The 17,407-nt window shown below is 39.5% G+C and overlaps 1 protein-coding gene across 2 annotated transcripts in view; it reads left to right on the plus strand.

The window, feature by feature from the left end:
- Positions 1 to 17,407, plus strand: part of LOC149200370 (peptide chain release factor APG3, chloroplastic-like) — a 388,882-nt gene that overhangs the window by 120,352 nt on the left and 251,123 nt on the right. For both annotated transcript variants that reach the window (XM_089402693.1, XM_089402692.1), the window contains exons 6-7: positions 1,587 to 1,638; positions 10,545 to 10,594. In XM_089402693.1, the coding sequence (XP_089258819.1) occupies positions 1,587 to 1,638; positions 10,545 to 10,594 (102 nt within the window). The remainder of the gene's footprint in view (positions 1 to 1,586; positions 1,639 to 10,544; positions 10,595 to 17,407) is intronic.

The raw sequence follows: 17,407 nt of genomic DNA on the forward strand, positions 1-17,407 counted from the left end.
CCTTCAAATGCTTGTTACTGATGATGACCTTAGGTCTCAAACTTCATAGTTTGCAAGTGAAAGTGAAAAATGTTGTTGTGGACATATAGGTTTTAGGTTTTCTAGGGTTCAGGATTACTTCATATGGTTGTAGGCTCCTCCCTCATTCTCTTTCCTGCCATACACACTTCGTTTTTCTATCCAGCTTTGCTTTTCTTATATTTTTATTGGATCTTTTTTTTATTTTTTTTTCTTACAATGGTTTTGTTTCCTCTTCTTGGAAATGAATCCAGCACATTCCAAATTGTTACCATTTACAAGAAATGGTTCCGAAAAAATTTGAAGATTCAGAGATTTGGATTTGGCAATTTGGAAACTTCTATTGGCAATTTTGGTAACCATGTCGACAATACATCTAGATTTCTTGGACATATCCCCCACAACCTCTTGGCCCCAAATGACATTCTATGTGAGCGTTTCCTACAGATTGTTAATAGCACCATCAAAGACTTGACTATCTCCAACATTCTTGGTTGGACAGCATGAGGATCTCCCTTTGCCAGTGGAGAGTTTGCTCCCACAAGTGCTGTGATGAGAGTTGAGACAGATTACCATATTCCTCATGGTGAGACTGGAGAGGGTCTATTGCATTTTTTGTCTCAAAGAAGTGGAGAATGAAGAGCACATCATTTGCTAGTGCCTTGTCTATTATGAGAACTGGGGCAAATACCACTATTTGGATAGTGTCTCTCGAGGCTCCCTACAGGCTTTCTACTACTATCCCGATCAGAGATGTGTTTCCCTCTTCATGTGAGAAACTATCAGCTTTAGATGTAGAGCTTTGCAGGTGACCCCTATGACCAACCATAGGGCTACCAAGGTGATAACTTTCTTCTTTTCACCCATCCAAGATGTTGTGGGTACTAAGTGCTCTTTAGATGTTGTCATGCAACACAAATAGAAGGACATGTCAATGAGACAATGCTCCTTCAAGGATGCTACTACTGTAGTACCCCAATATCCTCACCTTCATTTCAAGCATCATGGCTCTGCTTCTATCTAACATAAAGGATCATCCATTTTCCTTTGCCCACATCCTAGTACAGGGAAAAAAGTGCACATTACCAACTTCCTTTCTACCTCTAGAGGTTCATTGGCCTCAGATGTTAGGGGATCCTAGTTGAGGCACCCTGCATCTGAGATGGGAGCGCCAATCTTTAGTCTTGGTTTCCAGTGTTGGTCTTAATGTTTTTTTGAATGTAATTTGTACATGTACTTGGGTCTTATAGTTTAGGTTTATCCCCTCCTTGCTGTGTTTATAATGTTAATTTCGTTCACATGATTTTAGCATTTTAGTTTTTAGCTATTTTTTTTCAGTCCCTTGGGTTCGTTCTACCCTAGTTCTTTTTTATTCTGCTGGATGTATTTTGGAGTTTCCCATTTATGTTCTTTGGTCATTTCTGGGCATTAATATAATTTCTTTTTCTTTCTTAGTGAAAAAATTGCTAAGATACTTTGGAAAACTTCTACACTTCTTAGATGTACTTTGCTATTGCATGTTCCCCTATTCAAGTTGGACGATCACTAACTGTTGTGTGTCATTGCAGGCACTATTGGTTCCAAGTGATCCTCTAGATTCACGGAATATCATGCTTGAAGGTATATTATCCAGTATTGACTGTTTCAGTCTTCAAGGCTTCTTTTTGATATTTTAAGGTTGATTAGACAGCATACCTGAGAGAGTAAAATTTTGGAACTGTGAAAACTTGAAGGTTTGATTCTCTCTGGTTTTGCTGGAGTACATCCCAGAAATAAATTTTCCATTTGGAGTGACGACTGGAGTTGAAAGACATTTTTAGATTCTCTATTTTAAAAATTGTATATAGGTTGCCAACTGATTATTATTAATGAGAAAATTCTGGGACTATAATTACTATTAGTGATCCTTTTGGGCACTTGTTTCATCGGTGTATAATAATTGGAGGGCCTGAGGAATTTTTTTGAATGCATCTGAATTTTATACACCAAATGTTCTATGTCTATAGTATTATACACTTCTATTTTCTCTTACAAATGACCAGCGAATCCTTTTAACTTTTCATGAGATCTGGAAAGATCATATCAAACAAAAATAATTTCAAGGAGCAAGCACTTACGTTGACTATATAAACTTATGTTCTTTGGTATGAAAGCATTTGTTTAGTTGCAAGTCTTTATCAGCCATTCTGCTCAGTAGCACATCATCAGGTAGTCATGGATCAGCATACTTGATGTCACTATTTCGTTGGCCCCATTGTAGGAACTAGTGACTTGTGGAACACAGTAGAAAGTCTCTTTTCTAAATAATTATGAAGCTTGTATTCTTTTAACTCTAAACTTTAAATCAGACACTGTTAGCTCAGATACACTACTCTGAAAATTTCTAACCTGAAATTCTACTGCAGTAACTGATTTATTTCACCTACTTATTTCTCACAATAAGTTATTTATGAAATCCCTTCAGCAAACATTAAAATAAATTCTACTGCAGTTATCACATAATTACATAGAGAAAATAACAAGCACAAGAACCAATCACATCAACACAGTTGTTTTTGGACAATTGTCCCCGGAAAAACCCAATGTGGGAAAACCGGTGCAGCAGATGAGGGTTTTATTAATCTTCAGCAATAATTGCTTTACAAGGAATGATTTTACAGAGAAACTGAGACACTACTGAGAGAAAACACCTGCAACAAGGTCCTGGACAGTTTCTGACACCCTGGAGACCCTTCTCCCACTTCTGCGTCACCTCTGCGTCATTTTGCGTGGTTCTGCATCCCTCTGCATTAGCCTGCGTGAGGATTGCGTCTCCTGGACTGCGTCTTCCCTCTGTGCTGTCTCTCAATACCCCTGCGTCACCTCCTCCTCAGTCACTGACTGCTGCTGATGCCCTCCTCTTCCTCCACCCTACAACTCTCCCTCTGAAATCGATCTCCTTCTCTTTGAGAATCGATTTTCCTTGGGATACTGAGTATCCGCTGGTGTGTCTCCAAATGATCCTCAAGTCTTCTCTTATACTTTTCCTGTTGATGAATCAACGACTGAGATTAAGTCTCTAATCAACGACTAAGATTAAAACAGACTTGATCCTCGTCTCTTAGAAGCTTCTCACCCTTATCTTTATTAATACCCATTAATATTTTTATTTTCCTAAGTTTAGACTTAGGAACCCATTAAAAATATTAATTATTTTAATAACTCCTCATCCGGGTGGAATTTCTCCAAACAATTTCTGGGTCTTGGAGATCTCATGTATTCTAGCCCCTCCATAAAATTTTGGAGCTAGAGCACATCCGATGCTACCCAAATTCAACACCCCCTCTTAGCGAGGAATGTGCTCTAACATTGTTTCCCAATAGAAGTAGCACACTGATCCATGGCATTGGTCCTCTGCCCCTCATCTACTGCGCTGCTGCAACCTGTACTGCTGCTCATGACACTACAACTGTCACTGCTACATTTGTACTGTGGCTTCCTCTGAATATGCTGCATCATGCTACCCATAGCACTGCCATTGCTAACCGCTGCACCGCAACTCCCAATCCTTTTCCATTTTTGCTACTGAAATGGATTCTTCACCATGCCCATCTTCTCCCTGAAATAAACAAAGTTTGTTCTTCCTAGAGCCTTGGTGAGGATTTTTGCCACTTGTTCCCCTGTAGGAGTGTACCTCAACTGTATTGGGCCTCGCTGGACACAGTCTCTGACAAAGTGACACCTGATATCAATGTGCTTTGACTAATCATGAAATATTGGATTCTAGAGAGCTTGATGCAACTCTGATTATCACACAAAATCCTGGTCGTTTCCATCCTTCTCTTGAATAGATTCACAAGCAATTTCCTAAGCCATATGGCTTCGCACGAAAGTATGTTAGCTACCATATATTTTGCTTCAGCTGAGCTTAGAGCCACAGGTTTCTGTTTTCTACTACACTAGGAGGTCATTCCTGATCCAATGTTGAAACAATACCCAATTGTACTTTTTTGATCTACTGAACTTCCAGCCCAATCTGCGTCAGTGAACCCAGTCAACTTGATATCATTGCCTTGGGTGTACAATAGTCCATGCTCGACTGTTCCTTGTATATACCTGAGTACATGTTTGGCTGCTGCCCAGTGCGCCCTCTTGGGTTCCACCATGAACTGGCTGAGGGTGTTGATAGCGTAACAAATGTCTGTCCTGGTATTGACCAAATACATCAGGGACCCTATAAGCTGCCTGTACAAGGTGGGATCAATGTCTTTATCTTCTGATGCATCAATCTTCTTCTAGTTGGTGATCATTGGAGTAGCCATACGTCTACAGTTCTGCATCCTGAATCTCTTCAAGATCTCTGTAGCATATCTCCCTTGTCCAAGGAAGATCTCACCCTTCTGCTGCCAAACTTCCAACCCTAGGAAATAATGCATCTGTCCCAAATCCTTCATGTCGAATTTTGTGGCTAGGTTCTTCTTGCAGTCTTTGATGAGCCTGAATGATCATGTTAAGAAAAGATCATCCACATATAACACCAAGATTAGAGACTCATTCTCTACGACAAGATAATAGAGATTAGGATCTCCGTCACTCTTGACGAACCCCATCTTCTGCAAGTAGCCATCAATTCGACCGTACCATGCTCTAGGTGCTTGTTTAAGCCCATACAAGGCTTTCTTTAATCTGCATACATGAGATTTCTTCTCATGTGTCTCAAAACCCTCTGGCTGTTCAATGTATACTTCTTCTTTTATCACCCCATTCAAGAATGTCGTCTTGACATCCATCTGGTGAATCTCCCACCCCATCTGTGCTGCAAGGGATATCACGGTTCTAATAGAAGTATACCTGGCTACTGGGGTGAAAGTTTCTTCGTAGTCTATTTGTTAAAATTGGCAACTAGGGCCAAACTCAATGTGGGTCTTCTTATTTATGGCAGCTGATATTTTTCTTGGATTCCTCTCGTGGAGAGGTGTAGGATTGATCTAAAGATCATCCGATTTAGACATGTATTCATGGAGATATGAATTTATTTGTGTTATGTGACAATCTGTCAAGGTCGGCCAGCAACCAAATTACCCCCACTTATCCTCAACGCTTTATTATAAATAGAAGAGGTCTTCAAGTCATTTTGACACACACTTCTCCTAAGATCTCTCTCCACTTGTTTTGGGTTTTGGTGGCTAGAGAGATCAAGAGGGAGAAGCCCTAGACGCAGGAGGAAAGGAGACTAAGGGAGCTGCCCTAGAGGAGATGCCCTAGCCCTAGACACAGTCAAAAGGAGAAGGCTCTACGCAGGGTTATATGCAGTCAAGAGGAGGCTCTTCTAGCAGCAAGGAGAGGGTTTCTATAGCTGTCAATGGAAGCCCTAGATGCTGTCAAAGAGAAGTCTAAAACGCAGTCAATGAAGCAAGCCCTAGCCGCAGTCATGGAGGAGTCTTATCACAGTAAAGAGAAGCTCCTGCGCTGTCCTAAAAGAGGCTTCTATAATGCAGCAAGGAGAGGCTTTAACACTGTCCAAGATCACTGTTTCAGGAAGCCCTAATGATGACCTAAACGCTGTCCTAAAGGAGGAGACACATCTGCTGTCTTAGAAGTGCCATTATGCCCTAAACACAGGCCTTACTAGAGGCCTAATCAACTGCCCTTATATGCAGTCCCTTTGTGCCCTAATCTGCTGTCATGAAGATACATACGCAGGTTCCTTATTGCTGTCACAAAAGGCCCGTATACATAGCCCTCCTAACTGCAGTTTGTGAGGTACTAATCAAAAGGCTGAACCTTGTATTACAGTGTGCAGGATATATGCTGATTTAGGTGACAACGAGTTCTATCAAGGCTGTTTGGGATAGCGGATTGCACAAGGAGTTAGAGCCCTAATTTGTGAGTTGTTGGGTGAGTATAGGGGCTGGTGTTAGCGCTATACTCCTACATAGAACATCAGCAAAGAAGAAGGACCTAGCCGCAATGTTAGTAGCTTGTTTGGGTGCATGCTTGAGGGCTGGTACAGGCTACAACTTACCATGGTGCCATAACCGGTGATGACAAGTGAAGGATGGTCTTGTGGAAGGCAAAGCTATTGTTAATGGAGAACAATTGCAAGTCAAATCTGGGCAGATTTCAGGACTGTTAGGAGACGGTACTTTGGGCCTTATTCAGGCCCAGTTTTGTTGAGCTAGGCCGCAGGCCATAGACAACAACATAAGGATATTAGGACTGCATTGAGGTTCATTCAACCAGCAAGGAGCAACATGGTGGTGTAAGGGTCTCACCTTGAAGAACCTTATTCTAGAAGCTCAACATGCTGCAGATCTGTTGAAGATTGAGGGCTGGTTTATCAGCATTCCGAGTTGCAGTCCTTGGTGCCAGGAGTATAACTCCATTGTGTCATATTCATGGTGAAGATATTTTATTTGAGCCAGTCAAAGTGTTGTCCTCAAATGTATTTGTACTATCTCTCTCTGTGCTAAACTATTGAATAATATAAGAAGAATTGATCAAGGGTTTCCCCACATTGGGGTTTGTCCCTGGCTGGTGCCACATCTTGTGTCCTCTTGTCTTGGTTTGTCTTTTGTTGTTTATGTTTATGTTCTATCTGCATGTTACTATTATGCTAATTGTGATTGCTAATCTGGAATTGATATTGACCTAATATGGAAAATTGAAGTAAATTTGCTCTAAGCATAGAACATGCCTAAAATTAACACTATCCCTTCCTTCTGAGCATACCCCTTAGCCACAAACCTGGCTTTGTATTTCTCCACACTGCCGTTTGCAGCATATTTGACTTTGTAGATGCATCTCGAACCTACCACTGACCTGTGCTGAGGTCTAGGCACCACTTCCTAGACATCGACCATTATAGAACTATATTCCTCCACCATAACATCTTACCCATACTTGATGCTGAACGACCTCCTGAAAACTAGAGGGTTCCCCAACCTGAGCTACTAGGGCTTGGTATCTGTCTAGCTGTCTTCACTCCCTTTTATCATTCCCGGGTGCACCAATGAAGTCCTCTTCATCTCGTAGAATCTGTCGGATTTACCGGCTCGTTCTTCCACTAGTAGTGGGTACATCTATCAGCTCTTCCTCTTCTTGAGATTCGTCCTGTTCTGAAGCTTTCCATTTAGGAGAATTGTTGGTACTAGTTTCTGCTGGTCGAAGTGGTTGGACCAATGGATCATCTTTTGACTACACCTCAGAAGGCATTTTTCAGGATTTCCTGAAAGCTCTGTGCTCCATGAACTTTACATCCCACCGAACTACTACCTTCTTACTCCCTGGAAGATAAATTCTATATGCCTTAGCATTCTCACTATATCCCACAAGATATCCTTTCTCAATAGTTTGATCTAATTTCTTTCTCTTTTCTTTGGGTATACGGCAATACTCCAAACTTCCAAATATCCTGAAATGACTGACTTCAGGTGTCTTCCTGATGAAGACCCTTATCCAGAGTGATTTTGCCCAATGTCCTGTGAGAGTCCTGTTCTGGACATAAACTGCCGTGCTGCATGCTTCTGCCCACAGGAATTTGGGCATATCCCGATCATACAACATTGCCCTAGCTGCTTCCACAATAGTCTTGTTTTTCTTTTCTGCTACTCCATTCTGCTCCGGATTGTAGGGAGCTATCCACTCTCTTCTGATGGCTTCCCGATCACAAAAATCGGTGAAGTCCTTGTCAACGTACTCTCCACCATTGTTTGAGCACAACACTTTTATCTTCTTTCCTGTGAGATTCTCTACTAGAGCCTTGAACTCTTTGAATCGACCAAAAACCTTATCCTTGGTTTTCGGAAAGTACATCCAAGTCTTCCTGGAATGGTCATCGATGAAGGCGACAAAGTATTTGGCACCACTAAGAGCTTTTGTGGACATAGGTTCGAACTTCGCAGATGTTTGAGTGTATCAATCCTAGAACACTCTGAGCTCTATTGTTACTTCTAGAAAACGCTGCTTTGGCGTACTTGCCTAGAACGCACCCTTTGCATACATCATCTCGTTTGGTACTTAATTCTGGAACTCCTGATACTGTTTTCCTGAGAATTCTCAGAGCTCCATGGTGTAAGTGTCCCATCTTCTTGTGCCATAGTTCATTCAAATCCTTATCTCCATTGTTGCCTATCAGTGCCATTGGAGATTCTAGCTGTAATCTATACAGCCTGTTACTTCTGATTCCAATATGGGCCTTCCTTTTCCAACTCGGGTGTTTGACATATACTTTTTCCTTAATGAAGAAAACGTGATAGCCATTGTTTTGAAGTTGAGATTTGGAGAGTAAGTTCATCCCCAATCCTGGCACATGCAGCACATTGGTTGTTCGAAGCCGCTCTCCTGCTTCGGTTTGAAAGACTATAGTACCTCTTGCTACGAGGGTACACTTTGCCTTATTTCCCATGGTGATCTGAAAATTCATCTTTTATTCTTGATAATTTGAAAAACACTCTCAAATTCTTGTCATATGCGAGGAAGCTCCACTATCTATATACCAAACCTTAGAGGAGGCAGAGCTTGCTAGGCAAGCGACTTCTTCTTCCAATCTGGAAGCTAACATAGAATAATCATGATCCATGTCCCTCATGCTTTCTTCTGGAAATCTGCGTGAGTCCCTTTGAGTTGATGCCTCTACATCATGCTCCTGACCCATAGCCGATTCTTCTCTCCTGTTGCCAGATCTCTACTCTGATACCATGTGAAAATTTCTAACTCGAAATTCTATTGCAGTAACTGATTTATTTCACCTACTTATTTCTCACAATAAGTTATTTACGAAATCCCTTCAACAAACATTAAAGTAAATTCTGTTGCAGTTATCACATAATTACATAGAGAAAATAACAAGCACAAGAACCAATCACATCAACACAGTTGGTTTTGGACAATTGTCCCCAGAAAAACCCAATGTGGGAAAACCGGTGCAAAAGATGAGGGTTTTATTAATCTTCAACAATAATCGCTTTACAAGGAATGATTTTACAGAGAAACTGAGACATTACTGAGAGAAAACACTTGAGACAAGGTCCTGGGCAGTTTCTGCGTCACTTTGCATGGTTCTATGTCACTTTGCGTCAGCCTGCGTCTTCCCTTTGTGCTGTCTCTCAATACCCCTGCGTCACCTCCTCCTCATTCACTGACTATCGCTGATGCCCTCCTCTTCCTCCACCCTGCAACTCTCTCTCTGAAATCGATCTCCTTCTCTTTGAGAATCGATTTTCCTTGGGATATTGAGTATCTGCTGGTGTGTTTCCAAATGATCCTCAAGTCTTCTCTTATACTTTTCTTGTTGATGAATTAACGACTGAGATTAAGTCTCTAATCAACGGCTAAGATTAAAACAGACTTGATCCTCGTCTCTTAGAAGCTTCTCACCCTTATCTTTATTAATACCCATTAATATTTTTATTTTCCTATGTTTAGACTTAGGAACCCATTAAAAATATTAATTATTTTAATAACTCCTCATCCAGGTGGAATTTCTCCAAACGATTTCTGGGTCTTGGAGATCTCATGTATTCTAGCCCCTCCACAAAATTTTGGAGCTAGAGCACATCCGATGCTACCCAAAATCAACATTAACGACTGATCCATAGCTTCCATAATAGAATTTCTTAAACAAGGAACCATTAGGACATTAGTTCACAACAGGCAGGGAAAAAGGATAAACCCCTATAAGTCCATTGGGATACATAGTCCCAGGTGGATTCTGAGGAAATAGAAAAGCTTGGACAAAGCAGCAGAGGGAACTGGAGGAGATCTTACATTTGTCTTAAGTTTTAACTAGAGGTGTTGTGCCTCATTTTATAGAAATGCTAATTTTTTTAGGTGTTTCCTTTCCTTGGTGATATGGTTTATAGTATATACAGTCACTTGCTACCCATGTTTTACAATTTTCCATTTTATCAACTTAGGTACCTGCACAAAATTTAAAACTGTGGATCTGTTTGTTTTATGTTATTAGTAATTGACTTCAATACGTGGTATTTACTATTATAGCCAGCATTTTTCTTTACTTTGGAAACACATCCCAGGAAACACCTGGGCACTTCCCCTCATTCTGAGGATGGTACCTAGTGTAAAGCAGGCCACATGGACTATTATACACTGACCTGGCAGGTACATTGAATGAGGCCCACATAGGTGGAGGAAGCCAGCCCATGGGCTTGACCCCAAGAACTCCTGCTCGCTAATCACAGCTCTTAACCACTTGAGCTAGTCCACAGGGATAGGATTAGGGCCAACTTATCTATCATTTCTTTCAGTTAGCCTTGTTTAAGGATATATTAATTTTCATACACTCGACCTTACATATCTGCAAACCAAGACAGTATATGTGATCTCACTTTGCCCTTGGTAAATGTGCTCTGCAGAATTGTAAACACATTCGATTGCTGAGCAGATTGATCTCTAATTTTTCTGGAATCAGGAAATTAATACATTATCTACCATAGCATGAAAATTATCAACTCTTTTTGTATCAGAATATCTGAATGTGGAGATGACTAAATGACAATTTCAACGTGCATGTTTTGGGATACCAGTGCGGGCAGGAACAGGTGGTGATGAAGCAGGGATTTGGGCTGGAGATCTTGTAGGTACACATTTCCTGTATCCTCAAAGTTTCTGATGTTTGGATTTGCAATGAATGAATGATTTTCTATATTATATCATTTTGGATTGGAGAACAAGATGAGGAACTTAATTTTTTATCGGCTGGGGTTCTCTTTCGAACATTTTCATTTTCAAAATTTTATCTTAAAATAAACTAGTTTCCTTGTTCACAGAATTGAAGAAATTTACACAAGTTTGAAATTCAACACAGTTGGAAATGAAAAATTTGCTTAGGAGAACTTTTTGAAATTGAGAGATGGCTTATTGTCTGACCTCTATACATGCATAGAGATTGGATGTGTTACAGCAAAATCTAGCACCTAGTGCAAAGTCTCACTTGGTGACCTAGACAATGTGCAACACTCGGGAGTGTTGGCATTGTCACCTCAGCAGTCACTGCCCTCTCTTTAGTGATGGATACAATCCAACACAAGGTAGGCTTTCTTGGTAGGGCTTAGGGATAAAGCAACCCAAGGTTCTTAAGTTAAGTGCTTCCTAAGGATCCTACGATATACATCCACTAGGTAAATTAGAGTTTGAGGTGGATGAAGTAAATTCCATATTTGGGTTCGAGGGAGCTATGGATAAATCTAAAGGCTATGGTTGGCCTTAAGAGGCTCAAATAGGTTTTCCAAAGACACAAAATCAAGAAAATAGTAAATACTCAAGGCTGCTATAAATTAGGGTTTTAAATCAACAATTGCAGCAATACAATAGTTTATAACAGCAACAAATTTAGGTGTCAAAATTGTAAATAAGCAATGTAAAATGAAGCCTAAATTAAAAAGTGAACTAGGGATGACTTTTCAGCAACTTTTGACAGCTACAAAGGCATATAATAACAATAAATTCCTTGATGTCATCCCTAGAAAAAGGCTGTAAATTGCATGTAAAACTTCACTTTTGCTTCTGTAATGCACTTTTCAACAATGTTTAATCCTGGGACAACAATCAATGAGTCATTTAATTCTGAAGATATAAGATTTTACTCTAAATAAACTCTAAGTTACCATGAAACAAGAAAAATGAGTTTTGCATTTTATGATAGTGCCACAAGAGAGGTAGACTAGTTCCTTCTCAATCCAGCACATATACGCATATGGAGTATAGGAGTCAAACAATTCTAGGGTTTTTGTGGAGTGATACTAAATCCAAACAAATTAGGACAAATAGACTAACTTAACCAAGGGTTTTAAATCTAGTTTCTCAAATTTTCAGATGATTAAGGGAAAGAAAAAGCTGTCTCTAATCCTCAAATAATTGGAAGAAGGGTTTATCTTAACAAGGGACAATGAAGCAAATACTAAATAAACCAACACAATACTTGAACACACATCCCATGAAGCACAATACCAAGATAAAGAAAATAAACCAACTTAGATCACCATTCATCATCCAAGATTCACCATGAGCATCCATGAATAGAGATCACATCACATCATAGTTCCAGCCAACAGAAAATCACTCAACTAGGCCTCCATAGTGCGTAAGGGAGAAGAGTACTAATCAAGAGATGAATGATCCAAGTTGTGACAATTCATCCAAGAGCTAAATCATATATGAGGGTAACCAAGCTAAGTTGCAGGAAACATGGGCAGAGGAGGCGTTTCCGTACGGAAACGCAGAAACGCATACGGTACGGCTTAGAAACGCATTCCCGACCGTATTGGCACGTTTCTCGAGGAGGAAACTGGTCAGTGCGACTGAAAACACGTTTTTGGGCTGTACGACAGCGTTTCCCCATGCAAGTTGACTTTTTTTTTAATTATTTTGTTTTCTAATTTTTAATTGGGTTATTAAAATGCCTTCTAGTTGCTTCTAGATGCCTCTCTCAAGTTATAAAAGTGACCTTTGTCTCATTCTCTCATCACACAATTTAGCAAGTCATTTCTCTTGGAGATTAGCGATTTTAGCAAAGAAGAAGAGAGGAAGAGAGCAGTGGTTTTAGCTAGGGTGTTTTCAACAGTGAGCAAAGTAGATTTCAGCAGCAAGAGCAAGAGATTTCAGCAGCAAGAGAAAGAGATTTCAGCAGCAGATTTGGAGTGCAGAGTTTCCGGCTACGACATTCTTGGCTTTTTGACTCAGCTACAACCATATTTCTTTTGTCTTTTCTAGCATTTTGGGTAGCTTTAGCTACAGAAAATTAATTTGGGTAAGCAACATTCATTTTCTTAGTTTTTTCCTACTATTTCTTTAATTTTTCGAGGGTTTATGTTGCCAAAAATATGAAAAACGTTTTTTATTTACAGATTTGTTTTTTTAATTTATTTTTGCAGCAATGGCTTCCAACCAAAGTGCAGCTGCAAGTTCAAGCCCTAGGGCCAACCCAAGGGCTGAATATTATCCTCTTTAGAGGCATGTAACGAAGCTTCAAAAATGTGCAGGTGGTGGCTCATGGGAATGGCGATGTAATCTTTGCAATAATTCGTACAAGGGCTCCTACCCAAGAGTGAAGGCACATCTTTTGCATGGAGGAGGACAGGGGGTTATGGGTTGCACAAAAACAGCAGATCCATTGGCAAGGAGGGCATATCAAAGAGAGCAAGATGAGGCGGATGTTATTAAGAGAAGGCATGATGAGCTTACCCAAGCTACTCCTCAAGCTCCATCTAACATTGAGCCAAGGATTGTAGTTGAAGCAAGAAAGAGGAGAGCCAGTGCCACTCAACAACATGAACAACCAGCACCCAAAAATACCAGAGGGGCATCCCCTTCAGTTCAGGATAGCAGAATTGCTAAATTGGTGAATGTGCAAGCAAGAGAAGAAATTGATTCCAGAGTGGCTAGGTGCATTTATGCATGTGGTATCCCATTCAATGTTGTTCGCTCTCCTTACTGGCAAGATATGATAAGGGCAATTAACAAAGCTCCTTAAGGGTACAAGGGGCCCAACTATGAGAAAGTCAGAACTCAACTTCTCAAAAATGAGAAGGAGCTTGTGGAGGATATTTTATCACCAATTCGTTCTTCTTGGAGTAGCTCTGGGGTTACCATAGTCTCAGATGGATGGACAGATACAAGGCGCAGACCATTGATAAATATCATTGCCACTTCCCCCAAAGGAGCAATGTTTATCAAGGTGGAAGACTGCTCAGGAGAGGTAAAAGATGCACAGTTCATTGCTGATGTTATTATAAAAGCTATTGAATAAATAGGGCCTAATAAGGTGGTGCAAGTTATCACGGATAATGCACTAGTTTGCAAAGTTGCAGGTTTAATTATTGAGGGGAGGTATGACCACATCTTTTGGACGCCATGCATTGTCCATAATCTGAATCTGATCTTAGAGGAGATCGACAAAAAAGTTTCCTGGATAAAGGAACTCACAGGGGAAGCAAGGGAGATTGTCAAATTCATCACCAACCACCACCAATCTCAGGCCATATTTCGAGAGTACTCCAATTGGAGTTGTTAAAAGTTGCCGAGAGAAGATATGCCTCAAAATTCCTGATGTTGCGTCGCCTTGTTGAGGCTAAGCATGCATTAGTTTCTATGGTGGTGAGTCAACTTTGGATTGAGTGGAGACAAGCAGATTCAGAGTGGGGATATATGGTGCGTAGATTGTGCCTTGATGAGGATTGGTGGAGCAAAGTAGATTTCTTGCTAAAGTTCACAACCCCTGCATTTGAGCTTCTTCGGAGTGCTGACACTGACCAACCTTTCTTAGGAGAGGTATATGATGGCATGGATTCCATGGTTGAGAAAACTATGGAAATCATTTCGCAAGAGTCTCCACAACTTTTGTTTGTTGATGATCATTTTGCTGGTTTAGTCAAGAAAATCATTGTTGATAAGTGGAACAATTTCAACACTCCATTGCACACTTTAGCACATGCTTTGAACCCCAAATTTTATGATGAGGAGCTTATTGCTCAAAGAAATGGGAAGAGGAGGCACCCCATAAGGATAAAGAGGTGGCTAATGGGGTGAAAAAAGCCCTTATGAGAATGTTTCATTCTCATCTACACAGGGAAGTAAAGGAAGAATTTGCCAGTTTTGCTGCAGGAATAGATGATTATGCAGATATATCAGCTTTGGAGGAGAGAAGCACCATGAATCCAGTTAGGTGGTGGATTTGTCATGGAGCAAATGGTGTACATTTGCAAAACCTTGCCATTCGTATTCTTTCACAAGTGGCAAGCTCTTCATCAACAGAAAGGAATTGGAGCACTTATGGTTTTATTCATTCTGTGAAGCGCAATAGGTTGGGCTCACAGAAGACAGAGGATCTTGTTTATGTGCACTCCAACCTTCGCCTTGCATCTCGTAGGGGTCCAGAATACAGCAGTGGTCCTTCTAAAGAATGGGATGTGGATGCAGAAAGCCCTGATTTGGATCTCTCTCTTGCTGCCCTGAATATTGAGGTTGAGCCTGGAAGTGGAATTGGCCCATCATCTTCTTCAACACCACCATCCACTGTTGAGCATTGTTCTGCTTCTATTTTTGATGAGGATTATGATGATGAGGATTAGTCTTTTGTCTCTATAGTTCTTGCAGCCTTATAGTCTTTATTGTACTTGCAACCTCATATATTAATATAAATAAAGGCTGATTTTGAGATTTGGATATATAATAAAGGTTGCTTTTGGATATTCCGATATTTTTATTTTCATTATGTGATCATTCATGAGTAAATGTGATGTAAATTTAATCATAATGTTTAAATGTAATAAATTATAATGTATCATGTATGCTTTATGATTGCACATATATATATTTAAATATTTTTAATATATATATATATATATATATATATATATATATATATATATATATATATATATATATTCACGTTTCCCCGTTTCCAAAATTTGGGGAGGTCGCGTTTCATACCCGTGCCCATTTCGGAAACTCGTACCCGTTTCCCCGTTTTGTGCAACCTTGTAACCAAGTGATTTAATCCTCAATTAGGATAAAGGCCCTAACAAAGTACTAAATCCATGATACAAAGTGGATAAGTGATCACACTAATGTTGAAACATGGCCTCTACGATGAATAAACATGAAAAATAGCCTCAAATAGCCCACATGTATGAGTAAAATTGTAAGGGCCATTAAAGCAGATTCATGAACCTGTAACTAATTTCTTGAATTTTTTTTTTTTTTTTGCAGAATTAACTAACAAAATTAATGAAGGTACTTACCTGTACACTTGCGGTTGCTGATGTCTCCAGCAGCTCTGCTACGGTTACCAAAAGACCGAATCAACCCAGCCAAATTGAGCAGAACCTGGCTACTCAGTCCAGTAAGCTTCTGAGTCGAAGCAGATTGTTCCCCTGTGCCCAGAACCTTAGAACAATCCGCGCTCTTCCTTCCGGTGGATAATTTCAGTTTTTATCCTCTTCCTCCTTCAGTTCTTCCGTTCTTTCTCTTTCCCCCCTCAAATTCTTCCTTTTGGTTTATAAATTGATTCTTAGCGATGGCTGTCCTTTCTCCAGCACCCATCGCTTTATTTCCACACGACACCCTTCCCATGTTGTGTTATGTATTCTCCTTTTAAAAATATAATGATTTTTAATTAACTTTCCTTTTTCTGATTTTATTTTGATATAAAGGTTAGACTTATATTTTTATTATTTTATTAATTTGATTAATATAATTTATTTATTAAAATTTATTTGATATTATTTCTATAAATAGCTCGTTACATACACCCCCCTTTAGAAAACTTCGTCCCGAAGTTAGAGTTTTATCTTATATGAATATTCATGATAGTGATTAATACTTTTTTTTTTTGTTAGGATTATGTATTGAGGTTAAATTCTTACTTAATGTAAGAGCACTACAAATTTTGGTGGTTTGAATACTATGGGTTTATGACTTTAATGATCATGTTTTATTTCATTAGGTTCCCCAGCTATTACAAAATCATCCTATCCTTCCTAATCTTTTCTGCTCCCATCCTATTCGTCCTCTACTGGAGTATGCCATGGTGTCAGTTATATTGACCTAACCATTCATAAACTCTAAGGATGACAGTGTCGGCTATACCGACTTGATTTCCAGTAGGCATATGGCAGTCATCATCACACGTTTAGGGGAGCGTGACTCGCACAGTCCTCCCATGACTCCAGGGTTTGGAGGATAAACGGTGGGCAACACCTCCACCCCTCTCAATAGAATTAGGGTTAATACCCTATCATAGAATCTCTTTGAGCCTTAATTGTTCCAAGGTTTTGTCATCACATGGTCATTTTGGTAACGGATATTATCTGCAATCATAAACAGTAGTCCATGCATTTATAAAATGTGCATTAACATATTAAAAAACAAATAGCTTATGTATAATTCACACATGTCAACTACAATATAACATACTTTGCCATATTCTATTCATGTCATTGACTTTCATATTAAAATGTAATTATTCTTTGATTTCTATCTCATCAATCATATTGATACGTATAAATAAAACAGAGTTATAATATCTTAATTCCCATCAGAAGCAAAACCACTTAAATATTTTAAACTTTACTATGACAACTATAATTTAGTAAAATCAATAACATATTCCGTCTTGGTATCCATGTACCAGTGGAATTTAAACAGATATTATGTAATAAAAATTCATGTTTATATATGATCATTCAAAATGGTTTTGAGCCTCTGATTTACAGTAAAGTAAATATATACAAAACATAGTTTAAAGTTCTTCAAAATTGACACAGATTAGGGTATTTTTGACATATGTTCTCTGTATCTTCCCAAGTAGCTGATCCAGGGCTATACTTGTCCCACTGGACCTTAACTTGGTCTACTAGACGATTTCTGAGTTGTCAAACTCTACGTTCCA

This window comes from Pinus tabuliformis, chromosome 2_1, assembly GCF_031772625.1.
Source record: "Pinus tabuliformis cultivar Carrire ecotype Pingquan chromosome 2_1, CPIR1, whole genome shotgun sequence".
Taxonomy (NCBI): domain Eukaryota; kingdom Viridiplantae; phylum Streptophyta; class Pinopsida; order Pinales; family Pinaceae; genus Pinus; species Pinus tabuliformis.